At 37.5% G+C, this 16,501-nt stretch overlaps 1 protein-coding gene across 2 annotated transcripts in view; it reads left to right on the forward strand.

The window, feature by feature from the left end:
- Positions 1-2,425: 2,425 nt before the first annotated feature.
- Positions 2,426-16,501, forward strand: part of adcy9a (adenylate cyclase 9a) — an 81,433-nt gene continuing 67,357 nt past the window's right edge. For both annotated transcript variants that reach the window (XM_087304427.1, XM_087304426.1), the window contains exon 1: positions 2,426-5,820. In XM_087304427.1, coding sequence (XP_087160553.1) covers positions 4,056-5,820 — 1,765 coding nt within the window. In that variant the 5' untranslated portion in view covers positions 2,426-4,055. The remainder of the gene's footprint in view (positions 5,821-16,501) is intronic.

Here is a 16,501-nt window from a genome sequence, read left to right on the forward strand (position 1 = left end):
TACTTAATATTTACTTATTGCATACTTTAATATTATTCTTGGATGAAATATTTTTGGTATAAAAGAATTATAATTGCAATAGATAAAAATACAAACAGTATAGAGCAATAAAGTATAGTGCAATTTTAAAGAAATTTAATAATTCATTTATTCTTATTCTTATTATTTTCTTTTCGACTTAGTCCCTTTATTAATCTGGGGTCGCCACAGCGGAATGAACTGCCAACTCATTTACCATATGTTTTTTATGCAGCAGATGCCCTTCCAGCTGCAACCCAGGTCTGGGAAACATCCATACACACTCATTCACACACATACACTACGGACAATTTAGCCTACCCAGTTCTACCACTACCACATGTCTTTGGGCTTGTGGGGGAAACCGGAGCACCCGGAGGAAGCCAATGCGAACACGGGGAGAACATGCAAACCCCACACAGAAATGCTAACGGACCCAGTCGAGGCTCGAATCAGCGATCTTCTTGCTTTGAGGTGAACATGCTACCCACTGAATCACCACGTCGCCCAGAAATGTAATAATGATAAAGCTAAAGAAAGACAATTAGAAAGAAAAAAGAAGAAATTCCCTTTATTAATCCGGGGTCGGCACAGCGGAATGAACCACTAACTTATCTCACACATGTTTTACGCAGCCGATGCCCTTCCAGCTGCAACCCATCTCTGGGAAACATCCATACACACTCATTCACACACATAAACTATGAACATGGAGGAAACCTACGCAAACGCAGGGAGAACATGCAAAGTCCACACAGTAACGGCAATTGACCCAGCCGTGGCTCAAACCAGCGACCTTCTTGCTGTGAGGCGACAGCACTACCAACTGTGCCATTGCATCGCACAATAATAAACAAAAATTAAATAAAGTGCACATGAAAAAAATAATACAAATTAATGCAGATATTAAATAAAGCATGTTTTAGAAGTTTTAACTGCTTTCTTGTTATCAGACTCTGTAATGGTTTTCATTTGTTTTACGTGTCGTTGAGTAGATTTACATTTACGTATAAAATAAACTTTTTCAATAAATAATATGAGGTTTATACAAAAACCTGAATTAAGGAATTGTTTTTCTTTCATGTAAAACCTCAAAAAAAAATGTTTATAGCTTAAAGAAAATCACCACAAACCTGTTGGAGGATTAGAGGATTCACATCAGACCAGAACGATTTAACAAAGGGACATTCCCAACAATAAGTGAGCAACAGACTCAGTAGAAGTCTCAAAAAAAAGGGCAAGACACGTCAATGTCACTTTTGAATTTCTGTAAAAATTGTGTACCTGGATAAAATCTGTGAATAATTTTAAAGATATTTCTTTAGTTTTATTTTATTTTTTATTCAGGCAGAGTGACCAAACATACGGCCATTTAATCATCAAAAAGATTGTTCCAATAAGAAATAGAAGAGGGATATGAGATGAGGAGATCTAAAAATTAAGACCTGATTTTATTATTGGATTTTTTAGTGGAGAAACAAATGGATCCAACAACAGTAGAATCAGGTCTAGGGGACCTACAGAAGTCTACAAATAAGTATTATTTCTAAAACGCTTACAAATCTCACAGGAGATTGCCTTACAAACAATAATGAATTATTTTCTAAATATGGCCAGAGCAAATCTTAAAGTAAAATCAGAGTAAATAAATAAATGACCATAAGCTACTCTCAGGCAGCATGGTGGTGCAGTGAACAGCACAATTTTCTCACAGCAAGATTGTCTGTGGCTCGAATCCTGGTCGGGTCAGTTGGCATTTCTGTATGGAGTTTGCATGTTCTCCCTGTGTTCGCGTGGGTTTCCTCCGGGTGCTCCGGTTTCCCCCACAAGTCCAAAGACATGGTATATGTCAATTGGGTGAGCTAAATCGTGTGAATGAGTGTGTATGGATGTTTCCCAGTGATGGGTTGCAGCTGGAAGGGCATCTGCTGTGTAAAGCATTTGCTGAATAAGTTGGTGGTTCATTCCACTGTGGTGACCACAGATTAAAAAAAGGAACTAAGCTCAAAAGAAAATGAATGAATGAATGAATAGCTACTCTCAAATAACTGGTTCAACACACATACATACATACATACATACATACATACATACATACATACTCACACGCGTTTTGACTCACTGATTTACTTCTACGTCACTGAACAACTCAAGGAACACCTGGAGTTCAGTTTGCAGTTAATCTAGACTCAAATAAATAAATATTACCTCAATTACACACTTCAACGTACTTTCTCCTTCTCGTGACATCACACGGGCTCCTTGCCCAGAAGTCTTCAAATTCGAGCCGTTCTCATGCGTGCGCGCCGCCGTTAAAGAGCCCTGCGTGCGCGCTCCCCCGCGACTTGCCCCCTCCCCTGTATTTCAACACTGTAGTGTAGTCAAGTTGTCCACCCGCCGCACGCCCACAACCATCTTCCCCGAGTGCGCCCAGAACATGGTGGTGGCGGAGCTCGTGAACGCAGCGCCGGGGTAAAAGAGCCAGCCAGCGGGGTTCAACTCCAGCCCGAGCCGCCACACAGGATCCAGCAGACGGGGAGGAGAACCGAGAGCGGACGGAAGAGGACGGCGGCAGTGCACTCGCCTGGCATGAGCTTTGCCCACGGAGGGAAAAAAAGAGTTTCAGAGGAATGCTAAACAGACAAAGTGGAGATTAAAGAGGCGGATAATAATACTGGCGTGGGATTTGAAGCAATGTGAGATGTCAGTCTTGCTCTGAACTCCAGCAATGTTAACCAGCCAGCCCGATTAAACAACTTGAGGCCTGGGGAAGAAGAAGAAAACTTTCGTCCTCATTTCCAACACTTTATATGAGATTCCTTCTGAGGGACTGGCTTTAAAAAGGATTGCACAGAAACAAGAGTGTACTTTCCCTCAGCACTCTTCTGCTTGTGTGAGCGCCTCGGTGTCATCAGTGTTTAGTTCTTCTTGGAAGTTGAAATCTTGAGTATTATTGGTCTTCTGGAGCTGGCAGATATGCACAGGCGCGCTTCGCCCTCGCGCTGATGTCATCTGGAGGTGTCACGACGTCGACTTGAGCCTGGAAGTGTTTTAAAGCGCTTTGAAAGCTGGAATATTCACAGTTGACATCCGGAGTGGGTGTTCAGGAAAGGACGGGGCTCCTCTATGGGAATAGGCCATCTTCTGACCCTCGTCTGGGGCAGAAGTAGCGAGTTCTGCTCCGAGTTTTGACGGAAAACACAGGCAACTGCAGCGTCTTTCTGTCAGGCGTTCACTTTTGTGAGGACCATTATGGTGCCAGAACCCAAGGGAGAATGTTGTTAGAGATGTTTTGCAACTTTTTTGTTATGTTTTTGATTCTTTAAAGGGAAACGTGGCGCATTTAAAAGAAGTTTTCTCTCAGAAAGTGGCGCCCGTTAACAGCTAACACTGTTGATAAACAGCAACTAATAGCATTTGGTATTTTTTCGACTTAAAATTGGCATTAGACCGAAGTTGATAGTACAAGAAATGTCAAATCTGGCGTTTTTGAAATATGAAATGTACATTTGTGTTATGTTTGCATATCATTTGGAAAGGGAAATTAAATTCAAATATTGTTGAGCATTGGAGAGGGTGTTTGAGAGACAGCGTTGACTTGATTGATTAAAACTAACTTAAAACTTATTTTAATACCATTTGTAAATCATTTTCTAAATTTAAATTATGCGTAGTTAGTGTTGTGGTGTGAAAGGGGAATTTTTAAACGATGTGGTTGAAAAAGGAGGATCAAGAAAGTGACAGTGCGTCAGTCGCGCGGACGGAGCAAAAGTACACACATGCGCGTTCACGCGCCACTGAGCCATAGAAATATAATGGAATCCGAGTCCTGCTGACGTAATCCCAGCACGGATAAGGAACTGCTCAGGAGTCCAGGACAGTCCATCTTCATATCGTGAATGCACTTAGAGTTTGGTTCACGCTGGACTTTTTTCAAATACAAACTTTGTTTTTTGTACACCTTAAAAGCCAAGTGCCACTTTCCCTGAGCTGTCAACAGTTTGTGATATGTGATAATTAACTGTTGTCTCATTGCCATGGCATTGCCAGAGCAACAGCAGCCACTGCATAAGACCGAGGTTTGGTGTGACAGTGAAGGAGGAGCAGTTACTGTGCGGATAAACGACAGCCATAATCAACAGGTGCGTCCAAACCAATCTGTTGACCACCCTGACATGAGTTCCTCCAAACCCTGCAAATACAGCATCTCCTCGAGCTGTAGCTCAGGGGAGTTGGGTGTTCCCAGAGCAGTGATGACTCACCTGAGCAATCCGAGGAGGGTGCCCCCACTTTTCGAGAGGTCTGCCGCACAGTGCTGGGACCCCAAGTTTGACTCCTCCATCCTGGAGGAGGCATGCAGGGAGCGTTGCTTCCCGCAGATGCAGAGAAGATTTCGCTACATCCTGTTCTACCTGGCCACCGCTGCACTCCTATGGGGGATATACTTCGGGATCAACAGCTCTAGGTGTGAGCCTACAAACTTCCTTGTCCCAACAGCAGGGTTTCTTATACTGTGCCTTGTCCTCCTCTGGTTTACATTCACAAAGCCTTATTCTCGATACTACAACCACACCTCCTTCCTCCTCACCGTCATCATGTTTGGCATCACCCTGGCGCCCCAAACTCAGACTGCTCACTTTGCTCATTATGACAGCCACAGGGCAGACAATCAGTCACCACTACCTGTTTATCAAAATGCTTCTTGCATATCACCCGTAGGGACATTTTCTCTCTGTATGGAGGTGCTGCTCTTGCTGTACAGCGTGTTGCACTTGCCTCTGTATGCCTCAGTGCTCCTGGGCCTGCTGTATTCTGTGCTCTATGAAGCGTTAGGCTGGTTGCACCTTGCTCAGTTGGACGAGAGTTATGTAGGGTCAAGGGAAGGAATTTCGGGCACACTTAGCTGGCTTGGCCCAGGCAAATTCCTGCTGCACTTGTGCGCACATGTCGTCGGCATCCATATTTTCATAATGTCTGAAGTGCGCTCTCGGAGTACCTTTCTCAAAGTCGGCCAGGCCATCATGCATGGGAAGGACTTGGAGGTTGAAAAGGCGCTGAAGGAGCGGATGATCCACTCTGTGATGCCCCGATCGGTGGCGGATGAGCTGATGAAGCAGGGGGACGAGGAGAGCGAGAGCTCAGGGAAACGATACAGCGCAGGTACGTGCTCCGTGGCCGCCGCAGCTGCCGTAACCTCCTCCAGCCCCAAAAGCCACAAGCGAAAGAAGAACTCCATCCCTCGTGGACAGATCATTTTCAGGCCCTTCAACATGAAGCGCATGGAGCCAGTGAGCATCCTCTTTGCCGACATTGTGGGATTCACCAAAATGAGTGCCAACAAGTCTGCCCATGCTCTGGTGGGACTCTTAAATGACCTCTTCGGCCGCTTTGACCGTCTCTGTGAGTTGACCAGCTGCGAAAAAATCAGCACTCTAGGAGATTGCTATTATTGTGTGGCAGGCTGTCCCGAACCGCTCACTGATCACGCCTACTGCTGTGTGGAAATGGGGCTCGGGATGATCCAGGCCATCGAGCAGTTCTGCCAGGAGATGTCGGAGACTGTGAACATGCGCGTCGGTGTGCACACGGGCACTGTGCTCTGCGGGATTCTGGGAATGAAGCGCTTTAAGTTTGACGTCTGGTCCAATGATGTCAATTTAGCCAATCTCATGGAGCAGCTGGGCGTAGCGGGAAAGGTGCACTTGTCGGAGGTCACAGCAGGTTTTCTGGACGACCGCTATGAGAGGGAAGATGGACGAGTGATTGAACGTGTCGGGCACAGTGTCACTGATCAGCTGAAAGGTAAGACATGAGATTATAGGTATGATTTGTCAGTTGTTTTTTTAAAATGTGTGCAGCTCTGGAAACTAGCAAGAGACCACTTCAAAGTTATTGGTGCTTCTTTATATTTGTTTTTTAAAGGTTAGTTCACCTCAAAACTCGTCATCACCCCTTTACTCATTATCAAGTGGCTATAAACTAGGCTTTATGATTTTGTAAAATTCTGATATTGCAATATTTAAAATTTCTGTGATTAAATATTATGATGTAAATGCCATTCAAAGGATGACACTATTTGACCGTTTTCCAGGGAGCCTAACAGTATTCAGGTACAGAAAGTGAATAACCACAATAGGAAAAAAAATGCTTTTCTTACTTTTTGTCTTGTTATCATATCATTATTTGAATTTTTGTTTAACTTGTAACAGATTCTCTTTATGTAAACAACATACCCACAATAAACCATCAAGATCCTGGCTTGACAGCCATATTTATTACAGAAATAAAAACACAAGCATGTTAATGCCATTTGTATTGCAAAACAATCAATGCCAATAAAGAAAACATTGATTTCCATGTTGGATTCTATGTGGACTGCAAAAAAAAAACTATATATATATATATATATATATATATATATATATATATATATATATATATATATATATATATATATATATATATAGTTATTTTTATATATATATATATATATATATATATATATATATATATATATATATAGTTATTTATATATATATATATATATATATATATATATATATATATATATATATATATATATATATATATATATATATATATATATAGTTTTTTTTTTGCAGTCCACATAGAATCCAACATGGAAATCAATGTTTTCTTTATTGGCATTGATTGTTTTGCAATACAAATGGCATTAACATGCTTGTGTTTTTATTTCTGTAATAAATATGGCTGTCAAGCCAGGATCTTGATGGTTTATTGTGGGTATGTTGTTTATAGTTATTTATATATATATAATATATATATAAGTATATCGCAATATAAATCTCAGAAAAAGAAAATATCACTATGTCAGATTATTCCAATATCATGCAGCCCAATATATCATTTCAGCATCGATATTGCAATGTGGAAATCCACAATAGTCACATCGCAGGATCTGCAATGTCATGTTGGGATTTTAATTAACCAGGATTTGCCAAGTTTAACCCTAATGTAATATGATACGTCCCTAATATAAAAAATAACGAGTGTGCTTATTTATTTATACAACGAACACTCTATGTGATGTTATTTTACATTTGATTATTGAGTTTCTCGTGCCCTGTTAAACTCCACCAAAACCATAAAGTGCTGTTTATTTTATTTTTATCATCATTCAGTTGTTTTTATCTGTGCTTTAATTTGTTTATTTAATATATTGTTGGATAATTGTTTTATATTTCATGTGTATGTACTCCAACAAAATCCCAGTCTAGGTCAAACTTCTACTATTCAACTATTAGGATGTGAAGTTGTATTCATATTAGAATATAAATCACAGAAAAACAAAGTTTTGCAATGTTAGTTTGTCTAATATTGTGCAGCCCTAGAGGAAATGATTACAGTGTTTTCATTTTTGGGTGAACTATTCCTTTAATAGGTAGGTGTATTGGGTAGAATGTTAACTAGTGTCTGTTTAATTATGTAAATTACTTATAGTGTGTCTTCAAAAATTCTAATATAATATATTAAATAATCTGAAATATTATATATATATATATATATATATATATATATATATATATATATATATATATATATATATATATATAGCATAAAACGAATATTATTTACAGCATTTATTTGCAGACCATGACAATAGGTCAATATGAAATATTCCAAATTTCCAGACCATACATATTAGAAAAATTAATATGGAATTTTATTTTGCATATAAACTTTGCTATATTGTTCATATATTGTTTTGCTCAATATATGAAATAATTTAATTGTTTTATTTTTATTAATTGAAAATATTCCTATTTGAAAATGAAAAGGTACATGGTATTTAGTAGTTTTTTTTTTTACTTAACACACTTGCCCATTAATGGGCACATTTCAGAGAAATTATAACTTTTAAGTGGTAATTTAATTGTTTTTTCCGAGAGCTGTACATTGGGGTGCAAAAGTGATCCCTATTGACTATGTTAATTTCCATTCTAATTAGCTAAATCATTTATATGAGGAAAAAAAAGTAAAAATGGATGTTCAGAATGTATATTTAGCTCATGCTCTTTAAAGACAGCAGCAAAACATCTTCATAATCTTCACCAGAACAAAAATAATGCTCATGTTATAAGTGGTTACTCTCTCGGTACTTCTGCTTGTGTTATGCTGTTATATTGTTCAGTGTTTTTCTTTTATTGACTGTTGTTAGCCGTTTTTCTGCAGTGATGTGGAAGATAGGGAAAGATGATAGTCTTTTATTGTTCACCCTGTAGTGTTGTACCCTCTCAGGACTCTGTACAAAGGGCTGCAACTCTTGTCTACTTTTATTGCTCTCTCATGTAATCTCTTCAGTTACTCGACTGTAGAGAAACAGGATAAAGATAATCATTTTTGACTTTTTTTCTGCAGTCTGTAGCCTTGTCCTCTCAGAACTCTGTATAAAGGGCTCCAAACGTGTCCAAAATTAACATTCGCACAGAGCCAAATGCTAAAAAAAACACTGTGTTTGGTGTGCAATCAAAACCAGTTGGTTGGTAGTAACTTATGTATTAGTTGTAATTATTTGAGTTAGTATATATAGCTTTTTTTAATCATTCCTCATTGTCAGGTCAGGTGTGGCTAAAGATTTTTCAAACGAAACGCATTACATAAGTGTGATTTAAAGGCATTATTGTTCATTTGTAGCTCTTTCATTGTTGCCTCCCTTTGACACAGTCACGCATCTGCTTTCTCAATAACATCAGTGACTCTGTGAATGTCTGCATCCAGCAGATCTGTTGATTTAAAGTCATTGTGACAGTCGCAGGCAGAGATTTTTTTAGCTCTGTCCTTCTTACAGCTTCTCTCCTTAATCTGAACTCTGGTGTTGTTCTCTAGCTGAACCTCTTGGGATCTCCTCCCACATTATGTTTTTATTTTTTCTTTCAGAACGCATAGTGATAGACTTATAGAGACTTTGTCCACTCGGTGTGTAATCTTTATGGTTGATGTGTCGGTCTTTGGATTTTATCAGTTTCAGAATGCTTGTTTTCTTTGGATCCTAGTTGATAAAGTCTGGTGCGAATTAGTCAAATTAAATTAGAGATTTGGGGGTCTTGGTTCCTAGAAGTCCTCGAACAATTAGCTTGTCGTGGCTTTAGCTTTTCACTACTAATTTAATCTTATTATCTTCCAAAGCAACAGTTAACCTTTTGATCTTTTGGATTTCATTAAAAGATGTTGTTCTTTGTTTTGTTTTGTTTTGTTTTTTTTAAACTGGTGGATGTGGCACCTGCTCACAGATAAAATGACAAAATCAAGCATTTCTGAACAAGCTGATTTGTTCAGTTTCACCAGTTAAAGAGCACTAAATTCTATGAGTTATAAGTTACTTTAAAAAAAGTAATGAATACAAATTACTGACTACAACTGTAAAATTGTAATTGGTTACGTTACTTAATTACTTAATGTAAAAAGTAATCAGATTACTAATTACTTTACATTAAAGTTACTTTTACAATGTATTAGAGCTGCACAATTAATCGTAAAAAGATCACGATTTCAATGCGACCCCCTTTTTCGTCCCAACTTTTTGTGCCGAGGGCCAGAAACAAAAAAAAAAAAAAAAGTTGTCCCGGGCCATATATTACATACATTACACAGACACGCACACACATATATATATATATATATATATATATATATATATATATATATATATATATATATATATATATATATATATATATATATATATATATACACACACACACGCACATGCACACACACACACACACACACACACACAAGTATGGTCATAGAATTGTTTCTATTCAAGTGCTTGAACAAGCTGCTTGTCAAAGCAGTCGAAGGTTTTTAGAGACTTGACTGAATTTCACAGCAATATTTCTGTTTTTACACTGAAATCTAAGTAATGTCTACATTTTCACTTGAAGAAGCAACTACTCTCAACAGCAACCATTTCAGCTTGTGTTCTCCAGCAATTCAAAAGTGCATGCTTATTAACTGATTTTGCAGCAGAAAACGTTATTTAAAAGAAGCTTTTTTTTCTTCTAAAAACTATATTTATAACGCAAGTAATGCTTACTTTAGTAACTGTAATCAAATTACACAAATTTAAAATGTAATTTGTTCCCCAAAGATGTAATCAGAATACAGTAACGCATTACTGTGGAATGCCTTATACCAAACTCTGTTCATGATCATATCAATTGATACGTTTGCTTCTAATCTTGAGTGAACAACTCCTAAAGGTAGTGATTTACTAATTCAAAATGATCCAGTCAGAGTGAATCTCCTAAATAATATACTGGTTCAAGTTCAAATGATCTGCTCAGAGTGAGTCTTCAAAATGATTCACTGGTTCAAATGATCTGGTTAGATTGAATCTCCCAAATGATTCACTAGTTCAATTGGTCTGCTCAGAATGAGTCTCCAGGTAATGATTCAGTGGTTCAAATTATTTGATCAGAGTGAGTCTCCATGTAACAATTCACAAATTCAAATGATCTGGTCAGAGGAAGTCTATAGTTAGCGATTCCCTAGTTTAATTGATCAGTCTGAGCAAACCTCTAGTCAACGAATCACTTGTTAAAATAATCCGGTCAGAGCAAATCTCCAGTTAATAAATTGTTCGTTCAAATGTTCTGGTCAGAGTGAGTCTCAAGTAACAAAGCACTCGTTCAAATTATCCAGTTAGAGTAACTCTCTGGTTAACGATTCACTAGTTCAAATGATCTGGAAAGAGCGACTCTGCAGTGGTTCACTTGATGTGGTCAAGAGTGAATCTCTAGTTAAAGATTCTCTAGTTCAAATGAACCAGTCAGAATGAGTCTCCAGTTAACTATTCACTAGTTCAAATGATCAGTCAGTGCAAATTTCCATTTAACAAGTCGTTTGTTCAAATGTTGTGGTCAGAGTGATTCTCCAGTTAACGATTCACTAGTTCAAATGTTCTGGTCAGAGTGACTCTGCAGTTAGCAACGCACTGGTTCACCTAGTCTGGTCAAGAGCGAATCTCCAGTTAATGATTCACTGGTTTAAATGATTAATTATAGAGAAAGTCTCCAGTTAACAATTATTGATTCAAATTATAGAGTCTCCCCAAATGAGCGATTCATGAAAATCCTGCAACTGGTACAAATGGTTTTATATTTGGATTTTTAGGTTGTGTTATTCTTAAAAATCAATAAAATCACATTTAGCTTGTGAATGTCAGGTGTTTATGAACCAAATCTAACTAAAAGGTGAAATTTGTATTTCCAGTTGCACAAAATGCTTGAATTTAGTCAAGTTTATGAACACTATTTTACAAAGAATATGGATTAATTTTGTAAATAATGGTCCGTTCCTTTCACACACCAATATTTTCACTTCATAAGAACTTAATGTATCATAAAGAGCCACAAGTATTCATTTTGTTTTGCTGCCTATTTATCTGCCAATTGCTGTTCACATGCAGTATATTCACTCAACGGCCACTTTATTAGGTACACCTCAATAGTATGGAGTTGGACCCCCTTTTACCTTCAGAACTGCCTTAATCATTGTGGCATAGATTCAGCAAGGTACTGGAAATATTCCTCTGAGATTTTGGTCCATATTGACATGATGACATCACACAGTTGCTGCAGATTTGTCTGCTGCACATCCATGATGCAAATCTCCTGTTCCACCACATACCAAAAGTTCTCTATTGGATTGAGATCTGGTGACTGTGAAGGCCTTTTAAGTACAGTGAACTCATTGCCCAAAGTCACTTAAATCACCTTTCTTCCCCATTCTGATGCTCAGTTTGAACTGCAGCAGATCGTCTTGATCATGTCTACATGCCTAAATGCATTGAGTTGCTGCCATGCGATTGGCTGATAAGAAATATGCGTTAACAAGCAGTTGTACAGGTGTACCTAATAAAGTGGCCGGTTGGTGTATATTCACCCAGATCCCAAAAAATATTTAAGTACATAAAAAGATTCATTTACTCTAGTTCTGGATTTATTTCCAGTTCCAGTCACATCTCAAACTCAAAGTAGACTTGAAAGTTCTGTACTCGCACTGTAAGTTGTATACAAGACAATCTGAAGTGTGTGTCCGGGTGATGCACTAGTAGTCTCGCAAATGGCTCTTTGCCGCGGTGCCAGTCCTGTCACCCTCAGTGACCGTCTGATTTCAGTGGGTGAGCGGGTGCGAACAATGACACACGCGAGTAACCCAGATGTGTGAGGGATGCGTCACTGTCTGTCTCTCTCACCGCAAGCGCTTCTATTTCCAGCGTTTTTCCCCTGAATGGTACCTGGCCGTGGTCTGACCCTGCTGTACACCACTGAAGTCTATGATTGCAGACAGACTGGACACAAGCAGCGCAATATAATGCTAGTTGTATCTAATTTGGTGAATAAGTGGCTAATTTGTATAGATTTAGACAACATTTTTTAATATGAGCCAGCGATGGTTATGATCAATAACCATCAAATCGAGATTCAGATTCAGTCCAGTTCAATATGGAGTCTGAATGAATGGCACTGATTTATTCACTAAACTGAGACACTTGTGGTCTGTTCCATATGTGTTGTCTCTATATATGAACATGAATTAATCAAATTCAACTCCTGCGCTAACCTGAGAGCTTTTGAATGTTTTTATGTGAAAGAGACCAGTGTTATGTCACATTTAAGACTCCAGCTCATCAGGATGTTTAATCTTCGCACTTATCACAGAAATTTTTGGACATTCATTCATGCCAAAACAATGAGCCGAATGAACGTGAAAAGTCAAAAACTGAAATACACCGGTGCCTTTTTTCTGTTTAACCCCAACCTCATTGGTGGGATAGTTTTTTACGTGCCATATCAAAATAATAATTAATAAATAAATAAATAAAATCTAAAAGTCTTGTCTAAACGTTAGTGATAATCATCATGCTGTGCACTAGCTGGTGCAAACAATTCAATTAATCTTTATTTCTATTGCACTTTTACAATGTAGATTCTGTCAAAGCAGCTTAACATAGAAGTTCTAGTAAATTGAAATTAAAAACTGTTTCAGTCCAGTTTCAGAGTTGAAGTTTAGTTCAGTTGAGTGTGGTTTAATTTTCACAGCTGAAAGTTCAAACACTGAAGAGTAAATCCATCGATGAGCAGCTCCACAAGTCCCAAACAGAAAACAAAGCATCTTTACAACCCATTAAAATAGCGTTGCTTTGTAAAACTTGAAGAAACTAAGGGTGCTTTAACACCTGCCTTATTTAGTTCAGTTAAATCACACTACAGTTCGTTTTCCCTCTTAGTGCAGTTAGTTTGGGCAGGTGTGAAGGTAGAAATCGCACTCAAGTGCGCATCGATAGTGGACCAAGAAAGTGTACCAAAGGCTCCTTGCAGAGGTACTAAAGAGGTACTGCGCCTTTTTGGACTAATCCAGCAGCGTAGTCCGATGCACTGTGCATTATGAGATGTGGGGGAAAATATTTGTTGACTGCGCGAAACCTACAATTTTAACAAAGAAAGAGAGAGAAAAAAACATTACCTGATGGATCGTTGGTAATATTTCCAGAAGATGTCCATTTCGCCTCCTCCTGAAGTGACTTGCAATGCACTTTTGTCGTTTGCAATGCATTAAATCATTGTTTTCCAGCCACAGCAGTGCATCATTCTCGAAACATATAGTTTATCTAAGTGATGTATACAAACTATATAGTAAACTATGACCAGTGTTACAATCAGCTAGCGCAGTCGTCCCTCCAAAGTAAAAAAACGACTTTTTGTGTCTGCTGGTTTGTTTACTTGCGGGAGTTCCATTAGCATTTTCCCGCACGTTATTTCTGACCAATCGAAAAGCAGTTTAGGAAATATTTTCAACAACATCTGACCAATGAGTGATGTGGATTGTGTCACATGACTGCATTTTGGTTATTTTCTACTGGTTCGGACCAAAGCCATCAGTGAAAATGACCCAAAAACTGCATGAAAAATGCTACAATGTATATCATTTTTTGCCCTTGCCCTTTATAATGAAGTACTTTTCAAAGTTTGACATTAAATCTAATAATCTTTTTCACTCACTCACTTTCCTTTGGCCTATTGCCTTCTTTATCATAATAATCATATTAATAGTAATAATAATTATTATATTCATGCAGTCGGCATATTATTTAACCCAAAGTGGCTTACATTGCATCGAATGTACACATTTTATCAGCTTTTGCTTTCCCTGGGAATCAATCTCACACACTCAGTGTTTGCTAGTGCTGAGCTCTATGTTTTAAGTTACTTTATTTATTTTTCTAGTGAGTAATCACACAAATGATTGAAGTTATTTTATTGTTTTTGTTAAACTCAAGAGATTTTTTTTGTTAGATTAAAAGTTTCTTAATTTCAGTCGAATGTGCATGTGCTCACAATAAATCACCAATAAAATAAAGTCTAATAAATGTTTGATGGAGAGCTTGCCTCTATGATTTTTGTTCCCCAACAAACAAAATAGAAACAAATACATACATTTGCATACAATTTGAATCCATATGAAATTGACACCTCATAAAATGGTTGTTTACCTGTGAGATCTAGCTTAAGGTTATAAAACTACATTCATATTAGTTTATAGTGTTCGATGCCTCTGGGGAAAAAAAAGGGTTTTTAGTTAAATGGGTAAATGAATTATTACAATTGATAGATAGATAGACAGACAGACATTATAAATATTAAAATAATAATAAGTGTATAATAATCAGTTGTAATAGCAGTATGGTATAATTTAAAGGTCCGATCCTTAATGTTAAACAAACCTTGGACAATACATGTACTGTATTAGTAGTTTGCATTAGTTTATGCAAAAAGTAATAAGTTATTTTCATACTTTCACACTTGTCATGCTTAATTCATGTTAGTAAATAGACCAAGCCAACTAAGCATACTTATTCTTTGTGTACATTGTGTTTGTGTGTTCATCATTTTATTCATAATCTGTTTTACCACTGCTCTGCAACACTGAGAGCTGGTAAATGATCACAGCAGCTCACTGAGTTTCATATTACAAACCAATTATATTATCAGTGTTTGTTTCCTCTTGCCCGTTTCACTTTGTTTGAGGATCCTGGAAAGTAGGAAACCAATTGGACAGATTTAAAGCTTTGAGGCGACTGAGTAAACTGTATCATGTTTGAGATGCACAGTCCTGTCACTTATCAACATGATCAACAGTTTGCTGTAAAACCTGTTGTACACCGTCTGCTGTATGCCTTCAGCTGTGATTGTCGGCTTATATTGTCAGCTGATCAATTATTGCAAAATATATATCTGTAGAAATATCGTCCCTCAAATAGTGTCTTTTTGTTGTGAAATCTTCAAAGAAAATGTTTGCCACAATAAAACGTAATATATACAAAGGCTTGCAAAAACAATTATCACAATATCATGTTGCATGTTCGATATCAATAATTAAGTATTTTTTACAGTACATTTAGGAATATTAGGATTTTTAACCACTTTATTTTAATTTACCAACATTACTAATGCAAATCGTTTTAATAGTCAAAAACTAAAATATTTAAACAAAATATCTGATCTCTTCATAATAAAATAAACAAGTGTTAAAGAAACTCCTAAACTTGATAGATAAAATGTTGCAAAGTGTGTGCAATGGTAAAGGTAGATCAACTTCGGTAAGATGTGAATCATAATGATACAGTAAACCTCAAACTCTGTTAACAACACAAATTTTGATAATTAAATGTGAGCTTTCAAGTAAAGGAACCAACCATCATTATTCATATACATACTGCAACATTACAAATTGCAGATGAATGACTATATTACCCCCTATGCTAAAACATCTTTCAGATAGGGAACTTTTCAGATAGGGGTGACTGGGATGCTCAATAAAGAAACCAAAAATCCACTCTGGCGACATCCTTTTTTATTTACAATCTCCTCACTGCTGCTATACGGTACTCATTTTCGCACGTGTTGTTATTCTGACCTGAAATGAGTGCATGCGCGAGGATTCCTTGACCATTTACAATGGATTTTGCACTCGTGCTCCCCTGCCATCTCTCGTAATTAGTGACCATCAACTATTTTCTCAGAGGATGACAAACAGACAAATCTTTGCTGCAGTTTATAGATACAAGTTTATGGAGAAAAGTAGAAAGCGCTGCAGTGTTTAGAAGCGCTGTGTTTGTCTGAGGTGATTATTACTGAGATGTGTATATTCCATACAAAGTGTGAAGTAGATTGGACTGTTCTGCCTGCATGAATTGTGGTGTGCTCACGACATTCAGAAAAGTTAAGATGTTTTTTAACTAGTTTGGCTGGAAAATGGGCTCATTTCACGTGTACCGCTTGTACATTTGCGCGTCGCTCCCATATGCGCAAGTTGCGCTCCTCCATTGGCAAATGACAAACTGACACCCCAAACTTATTGGCATTGCTTAATGTACGCGCTCAGTAGCAACATGTTTAATAAAACTATAACCTTCATAACGATACTGCAATCATTG

Source organism: Danio rerio, chromosome 22 (genome assembly GCF_052040795.2).
Source record: "Danio rerio strain M-AB ecotype USA chromosome 22, GRCz13ab, whole genome shotgun sequence".
In the NCBI taxonomy this organism is placed as follows: domain Eukaryota; kingdom Metazoa; phylum Chordata; class Actinopteri; order Cypriniformes; family Danionidae; genus Danio; species Danio rerio.